The sequence below is a fragment of the Amblyomma maculatum genome, chromosome 5 (genome assembly GCF_055883805.1).
Source record: "Amblyomma maculatum isolate TAMU_Amacu chromosome 5, ASM5588380v1, whole genome shotgun sequence".
Lineage (NCBI taxonomy): Eukaryota > Metazoa > Arthropoda > Arachnida > Ixodida > Ixodidae > Amblyomma > Amblyomma maculatum.
This window is the reverse complement of record NC_139348.1, coordinates 132,158,602-132,175,911: the sequence shown is the minus strand read 5'-3', so window position 1 is coordinate 132,175,911 and position 17,310 is coordinate 132,158,602. Positions and strand designations below refer to the sequence as shown.

Sequence of the window (17,310 nt, the reverse complement as noted above, 5' to 3'; positions counted from 1 at the left end):
AAGTGTGCACAAAAATATTCACATTTATTGGAACGTTGAAATATAAAACATGGCATCTAGAGAGATAGCGTGGGGCTGTTGTTCCATATTTGTTGACCATACGTGACCGAAATCTAGTTGTTGGTATACTTTGGTGGCCGCTTCTCAACAAAAGCAGTCATACCCTCCTTTCGGTCTTCCTGTTAGGATGATACAGAAATTATTGTTACCAAATCGAAACAAAGGTACAAGAAGCTGAAATCATTTGTCAAGAGTTATTTTGCTCTCACTTCGGAACCTCTCAGCAAAAGCAGTCGTGCCTTGATAAAAAGAACATGAATATTAGGAATTACTGGCTACACAGAACTTTTCCCAAGTATTTTTAACAAACCAATGCAATTCCTACTTTACAAATACTGAAAGCCATTAGCCACGAAACAGATATATCTAACTCTCCAATGCAAAGCGATGCCAACTTTGACTGTAGGAGGCTGACTTTGCAGCATTACACAAGAAACTATTGGTGGTGCGACACCCAGGCTTGCACTTAACAGCATTTTTATCTCACATTCACCAACAGCACCATAGAAGATAGCCAGCATGTGTTCCCGCCACTTGCACCCGTCAAAAGAAACTCTGAAGCTGTCTTGCAGTGAACGTACTCTGTTCATGTCTGCTGTCATGGAAGTGGTAAGAACAGCAATAGCTTTCCCTCTAACATGCCATTTCCCATGTGACATGTCTATAAAGCCAAACGGTCACCATGGCTGATGCTTGACCGGCCACTGTTGCATGCTGGCAGTGCTGTGCAGAAAAAGCCAACCTAACCCGCACTCAGTTGTTTTATTTTGTTTTTGTTTTTTTGCAGCATACGAAAATGTGCCGAAGGTTTAAAAAAAGGCCTCCGGTTCTCTAGCAGAAACCCCCTGATTTGCCGTCCTTTGTTGAATAAACTGAAGTGCTCTGCATGCTCTTGTGATTAAATTTTAAACTAACAAATTTTGGCATTACTCAGCTGTTTTATTATTTTTTTTACCAGCTCACTATAAAAATTTCCGACTGCAGTACTCTTAAGTGTACAATGGTTATTTCAAAATAACCTGGAACTCTGAAACTTCCCGTTCATTCAAACTGCAGCTTGTAGTATAGAAAACACCGGGTGTATCACAAAGGCTTCTCTCGATTCAAACTCTGTGCAATACAAAAAAACCTTCAGTCCCATTTGAGTTTGATTAACTGAGAGTCGGCCGCATTACCATCTTAAACTGTGCCGACAGTCTCGACAGGCTAAGGCCGTACCATTAGCACGACACTGAGCGCTAAAAACTTTCAGAATTGGCAAAAAAGATGCACAGAAAAAGACACAAAACTGAAGACCACACTCGGGGATAGTTTTTCTTTGCAATGATTTTGGTTTAAATTTATAGGGCTTTGCGTGCCAAGAGACACAAGCTATGAGGGACGCTACAGTGGAGGACTCTGGATATTTTGACCACCTAGGGTTCTTTAACATGCAGAGTATATGGGTACCTTGCTTTTTGCCTCCATTGAAAACTGGTCGCCGCGGCTGGGTTTGAATATGCGTTCTTAGGTTCAGTAGTCAAGCGCTCTAACCACTGAGCCACCACGGCGAGGCGCAATGAAGAGAAGGCTAACAAGGCAAACCAAACTTAACTGGTTCATTCTGCCACATAAGATGAGCATACAACAGTGCACCTATAGTTGCCAAGCATGTTGGCCACTCTGCAACACTCAATTCGTCACTGGAGCAGCTAGCACCATCTATGGAGGCTTCGTGTAACTGGACGTGGCTAGCAAGGTCATTGCAGTGAAGTATATGGTTTTTCCTTGACTTTATATGTTGGAAATTGGCATTCATGTTTGAGTGTTTCCTTAAATAATGAATACTATTAGTATGCTTAGCCCTGGAAGCAAGTGACAATCAGCAGAAAAAGTGGAGGCCAGTTTTCTATCACTCACCAGAGCAAAAGATGCGTGGAATAGGCGCTTTTCGACTCGCAGACCTTCCTGTAGTGTTGTCTCAAAGGCTGAAAAGAACACAAAATGCAACATCTTTACTGCAGAGTACCATAGAGGCATTCCATCAATGTCATTCTACACTAAAATCGAATCTAGATAATATGATCACAAACAGTTGGTATGATTCAAACTCATGAGTCTGTGGCTAAAGCACATAGGTGTGCAACAGTGCAGTGATTTTACATACAGAGAATTTCTATCTTTTTCCAGAAAATTTGGTGAGTAAAATTTAGCAAATAAAAAAAAAAGAATTTTTGCAGTTCTGGGAAATTTTAACAACTGAATTTCTCAATTTTCACACACTGCACAGTTTTCAAGCTCCTGCTAAAAAAAGTAACCTAAAATAAGAATTTTTGAGTGTCACAGAAAATTTTTGAAGACTGCATGGAACATCAGCGCAGGGGTGAGTAAATATAACTGGCCCATGTGACCGATCGCCAGTGTAAGGAATAGCAACACATGGCACTGCAGTACACAAACATGTCAACCACAACGGTGGTTGGCCTTTTGCACTTTTGTCTTGGGCTAGTTTAGCAAACAGCCAGCCCTTGGCTGTAAAGAATTCCATTCTTCTTTTCCAGCACTTGGGTTCTGGTGAATTGTGCTAACCTCTTTTTACTTGCCCCTGCACATTCTGCATATACTATCCATTTGTTCCAAACCTTCTCCTATAACCCCAAAGATTGTGCTAAAGCAGAAGCCATAACCACAACTGAAAGCCCTAAGTCCCGAACCCGCACAGTATGCACCATGAGCGCTACAAACGCACCATGTCAGCTGTGAGAACATTTGTGCAAATGCATTTACTGCTTCAGCATGCACATTTTTCTAATTTTCTTTTGTTTTGTTTTTTTATAAGAACATTTCTCGTGGCCTCGTGAGACTGGTATCATTGATGTTTTACTGGTATCGTAGATTTATTACTGCATTTTGTAGCTGTCTACTTTCGTTTCTGTTTGACTGCTGTAATAAGCAATGCATCAGCATGGGAACAGCACCACTGCGCGTGATTCAATAAATGAAACGAAAACTGGAGATCAAACGCGTGACACTACACAGCAGCTCGCATGTCACCACATAAATTCGCAGCAAAGATTTAAAAAAAAGAGGAAAATGACCACTACAGTGACCATTTTGCCCAGTGAGAGCAGTACATGCAATCTGCTGCACTTTCCCATTGCATGTCCCGTTTCTATGGTGGCAACTGTCAATAGCATTCGAGTAGTTGACACTGTCCCTCACCGTGGTTGACGCTCTCCTTGCAGAGGGCTACGGACACCTGCGAGTAACCAGCAATCTTCTCAGCCAGCTTGATGGCCTCCTCCACCAGTTGGCCCGGGGGGAACACCTTGCTCACCAGACCTGTGCAAGGAAGACAATGTAATACATACAGTACATGCATCTACACTACCAGGCCTGCACTCCCAGGCATCAACAGGTACAGCATATTACATAGAGAAGAAAAATTTCAGTTGTGTATTCATATTTTTAGGGCGACATGCAAGATAAGGGTATGTATGGATCGCTTTGTGAAACTTTTCTATTCATGGTAAATGCCGTAAGCTCCCTTTAAGATTCAGTTAAGACAAATTCGCGGATATGATGAACAATGGGGAAATTGATTGGTTTCCAATGGAACTCAAAATTAAAAAATCTGCTCATGAACTGTACCACGTGTCCTTCGCTTAAGGTTCGCAGTGACTGCAAACCACAGCGATGCCGCGCAATAGCATCATGGGGTGTCCGTGTGGCACTGCCAAGAAAAAAAGAATGTGTCTAACTTGCTCCCGCACAAGAAACTCCCCCAAGAGCTTCCACGCATCATTGCAGACAACTACAGAGCAGCTGTTTTGCGGGAACGCACTTCCTTTGGGGGGAGGGGGAGGGAGCTCTGTTGTAGATAAGGGAAAGGCAGGGTACCATCGCAGTCGCACTGAATGCAGTATGCTAAAGCATCACTTCGCTCTTTTAATTCCCACAAAGAATGCGAGGCACCTCGGAGCAAAATCTTTTAGTTTCAAAACATGCCTTGCGGAGAAGCTGACAGAGGAATCCTCATTTAGTGTTCCGTGCGCTATTGTGGCACCCCATGACATCGTACCTCCATTTTGCTATCGTGAAAATATTGCCTAGAGTATGTGCACAGGAATCTAGCTGAGCGTCACTTCCAGCAGTGACCCGACATTTCACGGTTCACCACGACGCGAGGAATGTGGCGCTGCCATCACGCAAGCAAACATGAACGAAGACACAAATGCAACGAAAGCTTCCACTTACTCCTTTAAGAAAAGAGTGATATGTGAGCAAAGGAAAGCATTACAGGGGTCATGATGAGGAAGCATGGTGTGACCCAAATGCATGGAAAGGATAAAAGCAAAATAATGACAGGGGAGAAAGTGTAGCTGCTGCACAATCTTGTGCAAGACAAGAGCAACGCGTTGAGACTGAACGAAAGAGGAAACCAGTGACGCGCGTGCATATCTTGCACTTGTATTGCACCCTAAATAGGTGGTGCAATGTGCTGTGCCATGCAGGAAAGTCTAGTGCCGCGCATGAAAGTGCACTTGCTGTTTAGCGCTGCCACTGAGCGGATTTCAAAACTACACTGTAGCCGGTATCTCGCTGCGCGTCCACATAATAAGCAGTATATAGGTATACGCAAATGCGTCCCACAACATCATCCCACAATTTGGTGTCCCCATTCCCACAAGACATAGATGCTGAACAAGAGCAGGTTCCTGGGCACGCACCATATTTCTCAGCTTCGGCCGCCGTAATCTGGTTCCCTGTGAGCACCATCTCCATGGCACGAGATTTGCCGATGGCCTTGGTCAGCCGCTGGGTCCCGCCAGCACCTGCGAAGGAAATAATTCACAGCTCCCGTCCACACTTGGCAAGTGTGTACAGCCGTCAAGTGCCAGCAGCAAAAAACCAATAACAAGGCCGCCCTCAAAGCACATTATTCTCATGCGGGTACAACTGTTGCGCCAGTTTCAGCAACACCTAACAAGGAGAAAAGGATGGTCACCTGCCCTTTGGCAATAGCAGCAGTTTAATGAATAATAAATACTCAGCTATGAAACCACAGCCAAGCACATGCTCTCCTAACGCCCAAAGAGTGTACAAGCTACTGCCCACAATGTGAAATGCTCCTTCCATCGAATTCAATAGCACAAGGGTTCTCAAAGTAGATTGTTCAGAGTCCTTGGCACCATTTCATTTTCTGGTCTTTTTCTTGCCCGGAGAACTGCATTTTCAGTTAAAGTAGTCTGTCTACCATTAGAAAGCATGAATCAATCAATACAGGCCCAATTCCATTTAGACCCAGGGCCCCCCTTCAACGTTCTAACTTTGAACAAGGGCACAGAGCATAGGCTTAAATAGGAAAAGAATGAATTTTGGCTCGATAAATATATGAAATGTCAAGCTACTCCCAAATATTATTAGATGACATGGATGTTCTATTTCTTTCCCTTTACTATAGTTTACCTATAGTATTAACAATTTACCTATAGTATTAACAACATTCCAATCCAAAGGTGTAACAAATTAACATACCTAGGCGTCACAATTACTGAAACTTTAAATTGGAGCGTACACATTGATCAGGTATGTGGTTCAGCTCAAAGAAAACTTGGCTTCTTAAAACGTAAACTGAAACACTCAACACCTCATGTTAAACTTCAAGCATTTAAAAGTATAGTCCGACCTAAGTTAGAGTATGCAAGTATTATATGGGACCCACATTGCCAGTACCAGATCAATAAACTTGAGATAGTGCAAAGATTAGCCTTAAGATTAATATTTTCCACTTACCGCAAAACACAGTCAGTCACTGCTCTACACATCCAAGCTCAACTACCTGAACTAGCCACACGTAGAAAAATAGCGCGCCTCAAGTTTCTTTACATGCTCCGTGAAAATAAGTTTAATTTAGACTACTCTGTATATCCGATCCCTACGAAGATTATCAGCCCGTACTAATCACTCATTCGCCAGAATGCCGTACACATCTTGAATTGACCTGTTCAAAAACTCGTTCCTTCAGAAAACCATTGTTGAATTTATTAACCTGCACCCCCCCATTTTTCATAACACCAGCTCAGCTGAGGCCTTCGAGAAAAAACTAGAATTATATTTCTTGTAGTAATGTGCATTCCTTTCTTCTGTATTTCCTCTTTATTTTCCCACCCTGTAATAGCTTGTATGGGCTTACAGTATTGTAAATGAAAAATAAAAACAAACCAGTTTTAAAAATCAAGCTGGGATGGCAGATTTCTTCTGACAGCATAAATTACGACGTGAAAAGCAAAACTGCAAGTTTTCTTAAGCACAGGTGATAGCTCAACAGCGGTAGGGCAAAAAAAAAGGGGGGGGGGGGGGGGGCGAAATTTATGTTTAAATGAAAGTTGGCGCGTTTTGTCGGGCACTTTCCTAGCCTCATGTGTGGTTATTTTTAAATTTTTCTTTTTCATTGCGTTCGAGACTTGAAAAGCATGCATACGACTATTTGGGTGATATACATCGATACAGTTCGTTACCAGGAACAATGTCCGTCACATGCCATGCTTAAGAAACAGCAACACTAGGTGTGCCCACGAGGCTCTTCGGCATAAATACTAGCTCAATTAGGCAAACACAAAGTGCTTGCGGGCCAGTTCCACAATATCCTGAAGCACCAAAAAATATGCTCCTTCTGGTGCAGATGTCTGGACCATCACCGCTGAAATGCAGTCATGTTCAGTGATACCAGCATAACTCCAGTTTATGACGGTGATATTCCCCGTGGCAACTCAAGAAATTTAGAATGTCACCTGCGTGCTGTACTGTGATTAGCTGAGTGAAGCAGACCGTCTGCCAAATACCGTCCGCTTAACCACTGCACCACCGTGGCGGGTCAAGTGATGTTAATTAGTGCTGATTAGTATTGATATTATCACCGACAAGCGTGGCAACAGAACAGCCCAGCTGGTCTTTTAATGAGGCGAAGCTTAAAAGAGATGAAGATGCTCGGCCACATGTCAGGGTATGGTTTTGCCACATGGTGGCACCAAAAGAGGGACAGCGGTGTGGCAATATTGATGTTACCTAGTGTTATTAGTATTGGTATTCGTAGTGGCTATCAATAAATTTCTACTGATGTTGTCAGTTATTGCCCTTGTCTTGCTTGGCCTCTGAGGTTTCTGAATGCCACTCGTGGGGTGAGAACTGGTTCATGGTGTGATGGGAATAAGCTAGACGGCCCATCTCCTCACAAAATGGTTCTTAAATACAGCACAAAATGCATGGAAAGTACCCTGTGCCCTTAAAGGAACACTGAGGACAAACTGGAGTTGGCCTGCATTGAGAGGCTTGCACATTCTAACGGAGGAGAGGCCATTGTCGCCGAAAAGTTTTCATGGGCCAGAAAAGACCAAATCATGAAACACTCGTGCTACCATCACCAGCAAGATGCTTGAGTCTGCATCGTGATTTTGGGGCACTTCAAATATACAGCAACCTATCCTCTTTGGTAAGCACGTCGCAAGTTTGTATCAAATGAAAATTTTTCTAACATCAAATATAGCCAGAAAGAAAATATTTTTTACTGAAAGCAAAAGCTACCGCCAATGTTTCCGAGGGCCCCAGCTAAGAAACTTGATTCACCCGTCCCTTGCCCATATTTGAACAAAAGCTGTCCCACCAAAGATCAAACCTCATAAGAGACTGCGGCCACCCCATATACGCGCATGTCCAGCAGCAACTTAAAAGGTTGCTCACCCGGCAAAGTCCCCAGGATGATTTCGGGCTGTCCGAACTTGGCATTCTCTCCCGCGTAGATGATGTCACACATCATAGCTAGCTCACAGCCTCCACCCAGCTGAAATGAACAGATGCCATAGGCCGGTACCATAAGGAGGGGCTCACTAAACACCCATGACTAGTGACACAAACCTCCACTCACTCACACTCACGCCTGTTCACACTCCCATCCACTCATTCACACTCATCCCCATTATTCACACTCACATTCACTCGCAGCTACTCACTCATGTGCACTCACACACATTACCACTAAGTTCTAACAACCTCTCGCACACATCCACTCATGACCACTCACACTCACCTTCATTTTACTATCCACTCCCACAATATAGCCTCACACTCTTAACCACTGGAACTCACATACACTCACTCACAACTGCTTGCACTTACATCTACTCATGATCCTTCACCTCACACTCCCATCCACCCGCACCCACACTCACAACCACCCACTAGCAATCGCACTCACATGCATTCGCACTCGCAACCACTCATTCACAATCACGACCACTCACACTCGCGCCCACTTATCCACAACCACAGGTATGAGTGTGAGCAAAGCAATATCAATGCACTCAATAGTGAGTGTGCCAGCCTATGACAGACACAGCCAACCTATGAACCTGTAGTGCAATTCACACAACATGCACAAGAGTGCATCTGGTTGGCCTTGGCCCCGTCAGAAGTAAAGCTAAGGAGAAGAGAGCTGAAAAATTGCACCACTGTTGCAGAAGGAAACTAGGTCGCTATCTTGAGCTCTGCAATTTAGGCTATCTTTTTGGGCGATCTAAGAAGCTGCGCTGTTCTTGCAACAGGGATGGCAGTGTCATGCTCACTGCATCATCAAAGACGCTGGATGAGCGTGCAGACTGTACATCAGACTTTGCCTCACAGGCATTGAAGGCCGTCAACCCTAGAGGGTGCACAGCCTACTCTGGATGTATCGGAGTAACGTGCAAACTCCTTACATCGAGGGGAGAACACATCATCTTTCAAAGTCTCACTTTGTGCAACCTATGCAAGTGCCAGAGGCCGGTGTGATGCACTACCCAGCCAAACCATAGTGGCGAAATTTGTGCTTGGGCTTACAGAAAACTTATTTTTCACTTGGATACACTTTGTGACCTCTTTAAATCGAACATTTTCATTTGTTTCCAATGCATTTATTTGTTTTTCTGTCTTCCCCAAGAGGCAAGGCCTAGTATGCAGGGTGATCTCAACCACAGTGTGCAGCTTTGCGTTTTTCAGTTTCACTGATGCTCATTTCACACAGACCTGGTTGCCATGGCAACTGCGGGATGCATGAATAACTATCTGTCATTGAAAGCAACAGTGAGGATTCAGAGTGTGTGGATACAGTGAAAAAAATGGCAAGCCAAAGAAAGTGGCATTTCAGAGCTAGAGATTGATCTACATACAGCAGCAGCTGCCACAAACATGTAATTTTATTTCACTCTCTGACAAAGAGATGTGCACCACATTTCATTAGCACTCACCAAATGTGCTGGTGATGATTTATAAAGGGATGAAGAGTGCTGCCATATTGGCGCACTCTTCCTCTTGTAGCTCTGGAAAGGGTTGGTGACTGCCCCCCTTAACAGTCAAGTCCAACCGGTTTCTCCACGAGTTTCGTGAAATGGTGTATAAAGCGATTGATTATGCGCAATTTTTAAAAGAAAAATGCAAGTTATAGGCTGGAAAATCCAGTATCGTTTTGATTTGGACTCTCCTAACACTGTTCCTTCTAGACTATGCAACAACCCATAGACAACACGAGTGAAGGACAGCCCCCATGACCTGAAACACGACCTAACACTACGCGACTGCAGAACTCACCGCATAGCCGTTGACGGCAGCAATCACCGGTTTGATGGAGTGCGCCACCTTGTCCCAGTGGCTGAGGAAGTTGCCCGTGAAGCACTTGGCAAAGGTCAGGCTCTGCATCTCCTTGATGTCAGCACCAGCTGTCGCATGGAGAGACATGCGAAACCTTCAGGACACATTCACAACACCACGAAACATTGTCACCATCCCCAAATGCAAAAAGCAACTGCTGTGGCTTCTTGTACCTGCACTCAAACAAATGCAATTTCCCTTTCAAATTACCTTCTGTCTAAGAAAAAAATGCACCAATCTAAGACAAGGAATACCATATCAAGGCCAATGAAAGAATGTAAAAGTCACAAGCAGCAGTAGTGTGACTTGTGTCACTTCAAGTTGTTAATTCACTCTTGCCCTGCACCCTATTGCTCCCTGTCCAGGTTAGCCCAACCTGGTAGAGCAAATGCCCTGAAAAAGCAGTGATCCCAAGTTTGAACCCCAGACCAGGACAAATTTTTCTGTAACAGCAAAGTTTCTGCAAAGGCTCTGTAGCTTTCCTCTGTAGCTGTACGGATATGCATGGATGGATAATAATGGATAATTAGTCCCTTATAACAAATACATAGTAGCAGAAGGTTCTTTAAAAGATGACTATTTTCTGAAAGACATGAAACATACTTCAGTGAGGTAGTTTACATGAGTAGACAGTGTGCAAGGCTGAATGTTCTGTTCATGATGAAGTGCAACTAAAGCATATGTGAAATTAAGTATTCAGGCTTCTCATTTTAAAGCAATAGTGTTAAAGGTCCCATTACTCTGAAAATCTGGAGTCAGTGTGGGTGTTGTGAGCGAAATATCATAGGCAGAGCGCTGGCAGGTGGCATGGCCGGACACTGATTCTTCGATGGTCTGTGCGACTTAACGAGACCACACATCAGAAAATTGGGAATAGTTGACAACTAGGGTTGCTCATTGGAGGTGGGAAGGTGGAAATAACCAGTGCTCCTGGTTGCCGAGTGAGGTACATTACAACTGGGCCACGTAGGCATGTTAATTAATGTGGCTTAGTTAAATCAGAGTCCTTGTAAATGCACTTAACTTGGCCTCGCACGCTGCAGACGCAGCGCCCTACACACAGCATCCTAGAATTTTTTTTTTTCTTAAATGCGAATTTCAGAAGCCGATTACTCAAATTTTGTTATAATGTAGTAGCACGTAGCAGAATTTTGCCATATTCCAGTTTAGTGCTATTGGCACAGCAATTACGTCACTGCATGATAAGAGGTATGAATGAAAATAATAGGAAAAGCATGGGCACATCAAAGCATTACAAGGAATCACTTACAAGAACAGCAAAGCTGCGCAAAGCTGCAAAATTTAATGGAACCTTACAAAGAAAGTGGCTTTCACATATATTGTTTCTCTTATATTCAAGCCTTTTTATTCGGAAAGTTAGTAGTTCATCGTTACAGAGAAAACATATTGATGTAATGAACGAGGACAAGACATGACAAGTGCTAACTTTCCATTAAACTTTGTTGCAGATCCAGAACATAGCTGTACACATCAGAAACCACAACAGCAGATTGGAATATACAACAAATGAGACGAAAACTGCCATGCGTCATCTAGGCCAAGACATCTGCAATGCATTTTAAACATTATGACCATGTGTGTTGGTTGCATGAGCCTGAAACCAATAAATAAGCCTCCTTTATGGTAAGCTCTTCCCACTGAGTCGGTCAACAAAAATATTGTGCCGTTTTTCTTGCCGAACAGTCCCTGTAAGTCATGCGAGCGTGCCATTGAAGAAAGCACTCTAATGCAGGTGACATATTCGGAAGCAGTCCGAAGCATGCTAGATATAGTCTCAGTCCCAAGTCTGCATCGCAGAAGCAAGGCTGAGTCACACATGAGCGATGAATAGGAAGCAGAAGACAAGAGAAAGAAAAACAAGAAATTTAGGAAGGATGTCTTCATCTAAATGCACATTCCCACACCTATGCCAGATGATATTCAGGCAGGCCTTACCAGCAAATGCCTTCTCGCTGCCGGTGATGACAATGCAGCCCACCGACTCATCCTTGTTTAGGGCATCTATCGCATCTCCCACCTCGGTCATAAGGGCACTCGACAGTGCATTCAGGGCCTTGGGACGGTTGAGCGTCACCAGGGCTACATTTTGCTGTGCACCTTTCTTCTCCACAAGGATGTTCTCATAAGCTGGGAAAGCAGAAAAGACAATGGCTACATTTTATTTCCAGTTGTGTGCAGAAATTTAAAATGCAACTGTGGGAATACAGAAAGAACAGGCATTCCCCGGATAACTGCCATGCTTCGTGTACTCTCTAGTATTAACTGTATCACTGGCATAAGTGCAACTAGATTTAAGCTTACATCTCTGGTACATCACTGAAAAATGATGAGCCTGCACCTTTTGCAAAAAAACTTTACATCACCTTTCTACGTAATCTTTTTTTTTTTCTTTAGCTCAAGCAGCACCACACAGTTTGAATCAGCTATGAAGAACCAACATATTACAGCTACGCTTCCTGGGAACAAATGAGATCAGGCTACAACTGACTTTCTGTGCATACCTCTACTTTCCACAACAATGAACATTTTGAACAAGTTTTAGGGAACACTATTTTCCAGTCGCTATTTATGCTTTTCTTGGATACAGTCCATCAATGAATGCTTACTTTTACATAAATTCCAATTTACAAAACTCCCCTGAAAAATTCATTTCACCCTTTGGCTTTCCCCTCCAAGGTATTTCCATGAAAAAAAAAAGGGGCAGTTTATTTCTATTATGTGCTTCCCCTTTTCTCTTGCTGGACAGAAAATGCTGTTCAGAGTTTCTGTCAGGAAAAAAACAATTCATCAAACTTAAAATGTTGTACACAATGTTTAGTTATTTGTTGAAGGTTTGTGGGTTGGCCAGTGTGCATGGCCAGTGTGCAAGCATCACTTCTTTCTTTTCGCGTGGTAGCGACAGCCACGTAGGCGATCGCATTATTTTATCACGGCACTTCCGCGAGATGTCGCAACTGCTGCTAAAAGAAAGAATGCGGAATGCTTTGCGCATAATTAATTAAGGGAACAAAGTTTTCAAGGCGCGGAGAGTACAACTCCTTCATTTACAGCACCGCAGTGTTCAGTACAAACAACATCACGCTGAGCCTGCCTTTGGGCCATGGAAGCCAACGTTATTCTCCTGAAGTTGGCAACGACTTCTCTGCATTTCTATCCCTCAAGGTCACGAAAAACGTTAACCCCAGTCCACGTTGCTCGCACACTTCGTTCTGCGACGCGATCGGCCTTTTGCAGCCGGCCGAAGTCATCTCCAGTTCTCAGCTAGGTCTCATACACTAGAACTAAAAAGTAATAAAAAGGAAAACCTCGACTTTGGCTCGTACCAGGCTTCCCAGGCTGTTCACCAGTGGCCGGCTTCTTGGCGTGTGTGAAAAATATTTAGCTGTAAGCGCATGCAAAGCGAGACTGGAAACTTTTATTTGAGACGTAAGAAATTTTGTCGTGTTAATTGGTTAATAAACGCGGCATTAGAACTTCGCAACAAAGTGCAATCTGAAAGAAGACTCAACCGCAGCGCTCAAAGCACTCAGAGTTTTACGGCTTGGCTCATGGGCCAGAAATATGACAACGGCATTAGTAAAAACGTAACCAAGAAATTTCTGCCGCATCCAATGATGACCGCAAAACAACTCACCTGCCGCCGCGAATCCGCGTCTCGCGAGAGCTGGGTGGTTCAGCCAATTCAGCTGTTTCGCGCCAAGAAGGGGCCTGAGCAAACGAAGGGTACTCATTGTTGACAATAAGTTTCAAGGTGGCGAGTGAAAATAAACAGCGTCGTTCAGTCCTTCCTGGTTATTCCTACTGAAGCCCGAAATAACCGGCGCGAACAGTCCCTTGCAGCCACCTTCCCTGCGCGGCAAGACGGGACCACGCTTGGGACTCGTGCTGACTTGTGTGTAGCCTGCTACAAGTCTGCTACATTCTGCGCAGCCGCGCCAAGGCCGCGCAGCCCAACATACCCGCAGATGCCGCAGATACCGCAGATGTGGAGAAGACGAAAAGACCCACGGATCCATGCCAAAGGTGGAAGTGGAGATATAACGAAAAACACGAAAGCTGCTAAAAACTGTTTATCATGTAAATATGTTTCTTTTAGTTGGATTAAAGTCATATGTATTTGTGACCTTGTTTGTTTCTTGGATAGAAGTTTCCGTTTTGAAAAGATTGCCTAAAAGCTACTGAAATAGATAAAATATTCAGTTTTACCCCATTTTGCTGAAAATTGTTATTTTTGTTGCTTTGTATGTTTTAACTAAAGAAAGTTCTTGGACAGTTTCAGTTTCGCAGCTCCGTTCGGTTGCGCTGTACATCGTCTGCTGGCGCGGTTGTTTCGATTGCTGCAGTAACGACAGGCTGGTCGGATTTGCAAGCTAATTTTTGCGCGGATAGAATTCGCAGTGATTGTGAAGCTTTTTTGTGTGTCTGTGTGGTGAAATCTCTGTACCTGACGACTTCGATCGAGTGTTCAAAGTACACATGTCATAGCGCCCGGCTGCATGCACGTGGTAACAGATATAAAAGTTCTCTCTCTCTCTCTCTCTAGCCGACGACCAGTTAAACATTTTAATCTTCATACCGCTTTTACCAAAACTGCGCCGAGCAAAACGGGATTTTTATTTTTGAATTGATTTCACTATATGACCTGTGAAGTGATGGATGCCCGTCTTCTGCACCGATTTGTTGGAACACAGGAGGCGACGAAACGTGCTGGGCACGCTTCAACTTACGAGATATTCATGCGGTCATTGCTTGCAAGGCGCACGTACGCAACCAATGATCGCCGACTTGATTGGTGTGGTAAATTTGTAGTCCGCTTGGAACATATGTTCTTTGCGAGGTAAGAATTTGTTTCTTTTCATGCGCGCTAGTAGTGTCCCTTCTTACCTCGGGCCGCAATTTCATATTCTTAAGAAAAAATAGAATCTTTAAAGGTTCAATTCATTAATTGAAATAATTTTTAAAAAATGGAAAAGGGGGTTCAAAGGCGGCAAAATACTCAGATTAAAAAGTTGGAGTTATTATTTAATTATTAATTAAAATCAAAATAGAACAACGGGGGCTTCAATTATGTATCAAAATGCTCACAATAAAAAGTCAATGCTTGATACTAATTAAAAAGTGTAGAGTGTGTAATTGAGTTAAAAATGAAAAAATCGGGAAAGGGCCCCACCGTGGTAGTGCAGTGGTAAGACGCCCGATTACTGTGTTCGAGCTCCCGGGTTCGAACCCGACCACGGCGACTGCGTTTCGATGGAGGCGAAACGAAGTGGCGTCCGTGTTGCTGTGCGGTGTCAGCGCCCGTTAAAGATCCCCAGGTGGTCGAAATTACTCCGCAGCCCTCCACTATGGCTCTCCTTTCTCTCTTTTCACTTTAACTCCCACCTTCCTCCCTTACCTTACGGCGCGGTTCAGGTGTCCACAGAGCAAGTGTGACAGATACTGCGCCTTTTCGCTTCCTATGACCCAACCAACCAACCAAGATCAAAGATGCCAAAATGCTGAGAATGAGAAACCAATGTTTGCTGGTGATAATTAAAAAAATACTTAAAATGTAATTGATCAAATAATCTAATTAATTTTAAAAATGAAACATTAGGAAAAGGAGGGTAAAAGTGTCAAAATGCTCAGAATGAAAAGTTAATGCTTGCTGATGCTAAGTGTCGGTGGGAAAAGTGCATGGGAAACGTTATTGCGTCATATCCTTAACGATGGACTTCCCCCAACTCCCCGACATTGCATAGAACGCAAACAGCGTGTTCGTTGAAAGCGCACTGGGATGCCTCAAATTATAGTGAAGTCTAGTTCACTGTACCTGATCAAATTTCAAGAAGTGGCGCCCGAGCTTACCGGTGTCTCATCGCCCAGCAGATTAAAGGGAAAATTTAAAAAAAATATAAATATATATAAAATAAATAAAAATTTAAACACTGAGAAAACATCGTCCGTGTGTGTGAAACGCTATATCGCGCGGTTGACTGAGGGCCTCCAAAGCATTGCCGCTCGTCGCTATCGCTCAGGTTCTGTTTTTTTTTTTTTTCTTTTTTTTTTTAGAAAATTTTGCCTTTCGCCCGGGAGCAGCTCGTGAGGCAGCCCATCGCAGAAGAAGGCTTTGGGGTACTCAACTTTCGTTCTGGCTTCTTTTGTGAGCAAAGTTTGTTTTCCTACTCCGGTTTGAGAAGAACCTGCAGACGCTCACTTCGTCTGATCCATGCATGAGCGCATCGAGACTATTCTGTAAAATCCATGGTAGGATAATAAAGGTTAAAGAAAGGCTAGTGAGCTAGGCTAGATATTTTTTCCTTGTTCCTTTGTCCCCATATCTGCTCCCTAGCTCCTCTTCTGTTTCTCGTAAGTTCGTATTTATCAGTATAGATTTTTTTTTTTTTTTTTTTTTTTTTTTTTTTTTGCCTAGATTATTCTTTCCTGATCCGAGCCAGCAGTCCAACACAAGCATTTTTGCTTTGCAGTTTTTCTCCTACTCATTAGTCATAGTACATTGTGAAATGCGCGTCCAATGCCAAGACCTAATTCGAGTTACTGTGCCATTTTTATATTCACTTCATTCTTGACAAGTTCAAATTTGCCACTTCTGCGAAGTCGGTGCAGAGGTTGCTCAATCCATGGTTGCAGCATGGTAGTCGCATTGCAGCCCGTTTCTGGTAGAAATCAAGTTTTATCTTTTTATATATTTCTGCTGCCTAACTTACTGCGGATATTGTTAAGCTGCTATATTGATTACAAACATACAGCTAATCATTATGAATTCCTCGAAAAACGCCTAAACATGAACGAATCTACTACGGAGTCGGCAACCATGATATTCATCCCGTTCGTTTTCATGTATTTCATAGAATAGAATAAACGAATGAAAACAATGTCGCTGCATTTGTGCGTGTGCGGTGTCTCCTGAAAAGCGGCTGTGCGCGTTGAAGAAATGCCGGCAGCGTGCCTAAGTTGATCGAAGGCTACTAGGCCCTCGCCTCCGTTGTCAATGGTTGCAGCCATGCGAGAACCGGAGCTGGACGACGATTCCAGTCAGCTGCCGGATTGGAAGGTGCCCCTGGCATTCAGCGATTCTCGACACGCGGCTCTGCCAACTGAAAGCATACCCACACAGACTTGGCGAATGAAAGAGCGGGTGAGTAGTTCAGCCTGAGCCCACGACTCGCTACTGAGCATCGCGATCTGCGAGGTGGGCAGTCGTTCGCAGCGTTTGCAGTGCACCCGAAACTCGGTGGCGATTCTCCCCCCACCCCCCTTCATCTCTCTGTCCCGCTTGCCTTCATGCGTGCGCGGTGATAATCTGCGGATGATGCATTCTCGTGTGATCAGCAGAGTTATTACAAACCCACATCCGCACGCGTAAGTGTCTCCGCCTGGCTGTGCTTTCTATTCGGTTCCTGTTTCGAGTGCGGCTTCACCAGGCTCCCACTATCATTAGCAGTTATTTCTCACGGAGACATGATTAATTTAAAGGCCGGTTCTGTCGCCGTTGTCTGACCGCAGGAAACTTGTGCACGCTGTTGTCATTCCTGTATATATTTTTTTTGTGGGTTCGCGCATGCTCTG

The 17,310-nt window shown here is 43.9% G+C and overlaps 2 protein-coding genes across 4 annotated transcripts in view; one reads left to right on the top strand and one right to left on the bottom strand.

Annotated features, from left to right (window-relative positions):
• On the bottom strand, window positions 1–13,670 carry LOC146189593 (enoyl-CoA hydratase, mitochondrial-like). The gene is made up of 8 exons (XM_084604362.1): window positions 13,376–13,670; window positions 11,677–11,868; window positions 9,661–9,788; window positions 7,780–7,879; window positions 4,770–4,874; window positions 3,262–3,381; window positions 1,960–2,027; window positions 1–179 (listed from the first exon to the last, which is right to left on the bottom strand). The coding sequence occupies exons 1-8, from the start codon at window positions 13,470–13,472 to the stop codon at window positions 114–116; spliced, it is 876 nt and encodes a 291-aa protein (XP_084460488.1). The 5' UTR covers window positions 13,473–13,670; the 3' UTR covers window positions 1–113.
• Window positions 13,671–16,578: 2,908 nt separating this feature from the next.
• The window catches only part of raptor (regulatory associated protein of MTOR complex 1), a 55,729-nt gene continuing 54,997 nt past the window's right edge, over window positions 16,579–17,310 (top strand). For 2 of the 3 annotated variants that reach the window (XM_084604350.1, XM_084604349.1), the window contains exon 1: window positions 16,579–16,879. In XM_084604350.1, coding sequence (XP_084460476.1) covers window positions 16,733–16,879 — 147 coding nt within the window. In that variant the 5' untranslated portion in view covers window positions 16,579–16,732. The remainder of the gene's footprint in view (window positions 16,880–17,310) is intronic. The other variant, XM_084604353.1, reaches the window with a different exon arrangement.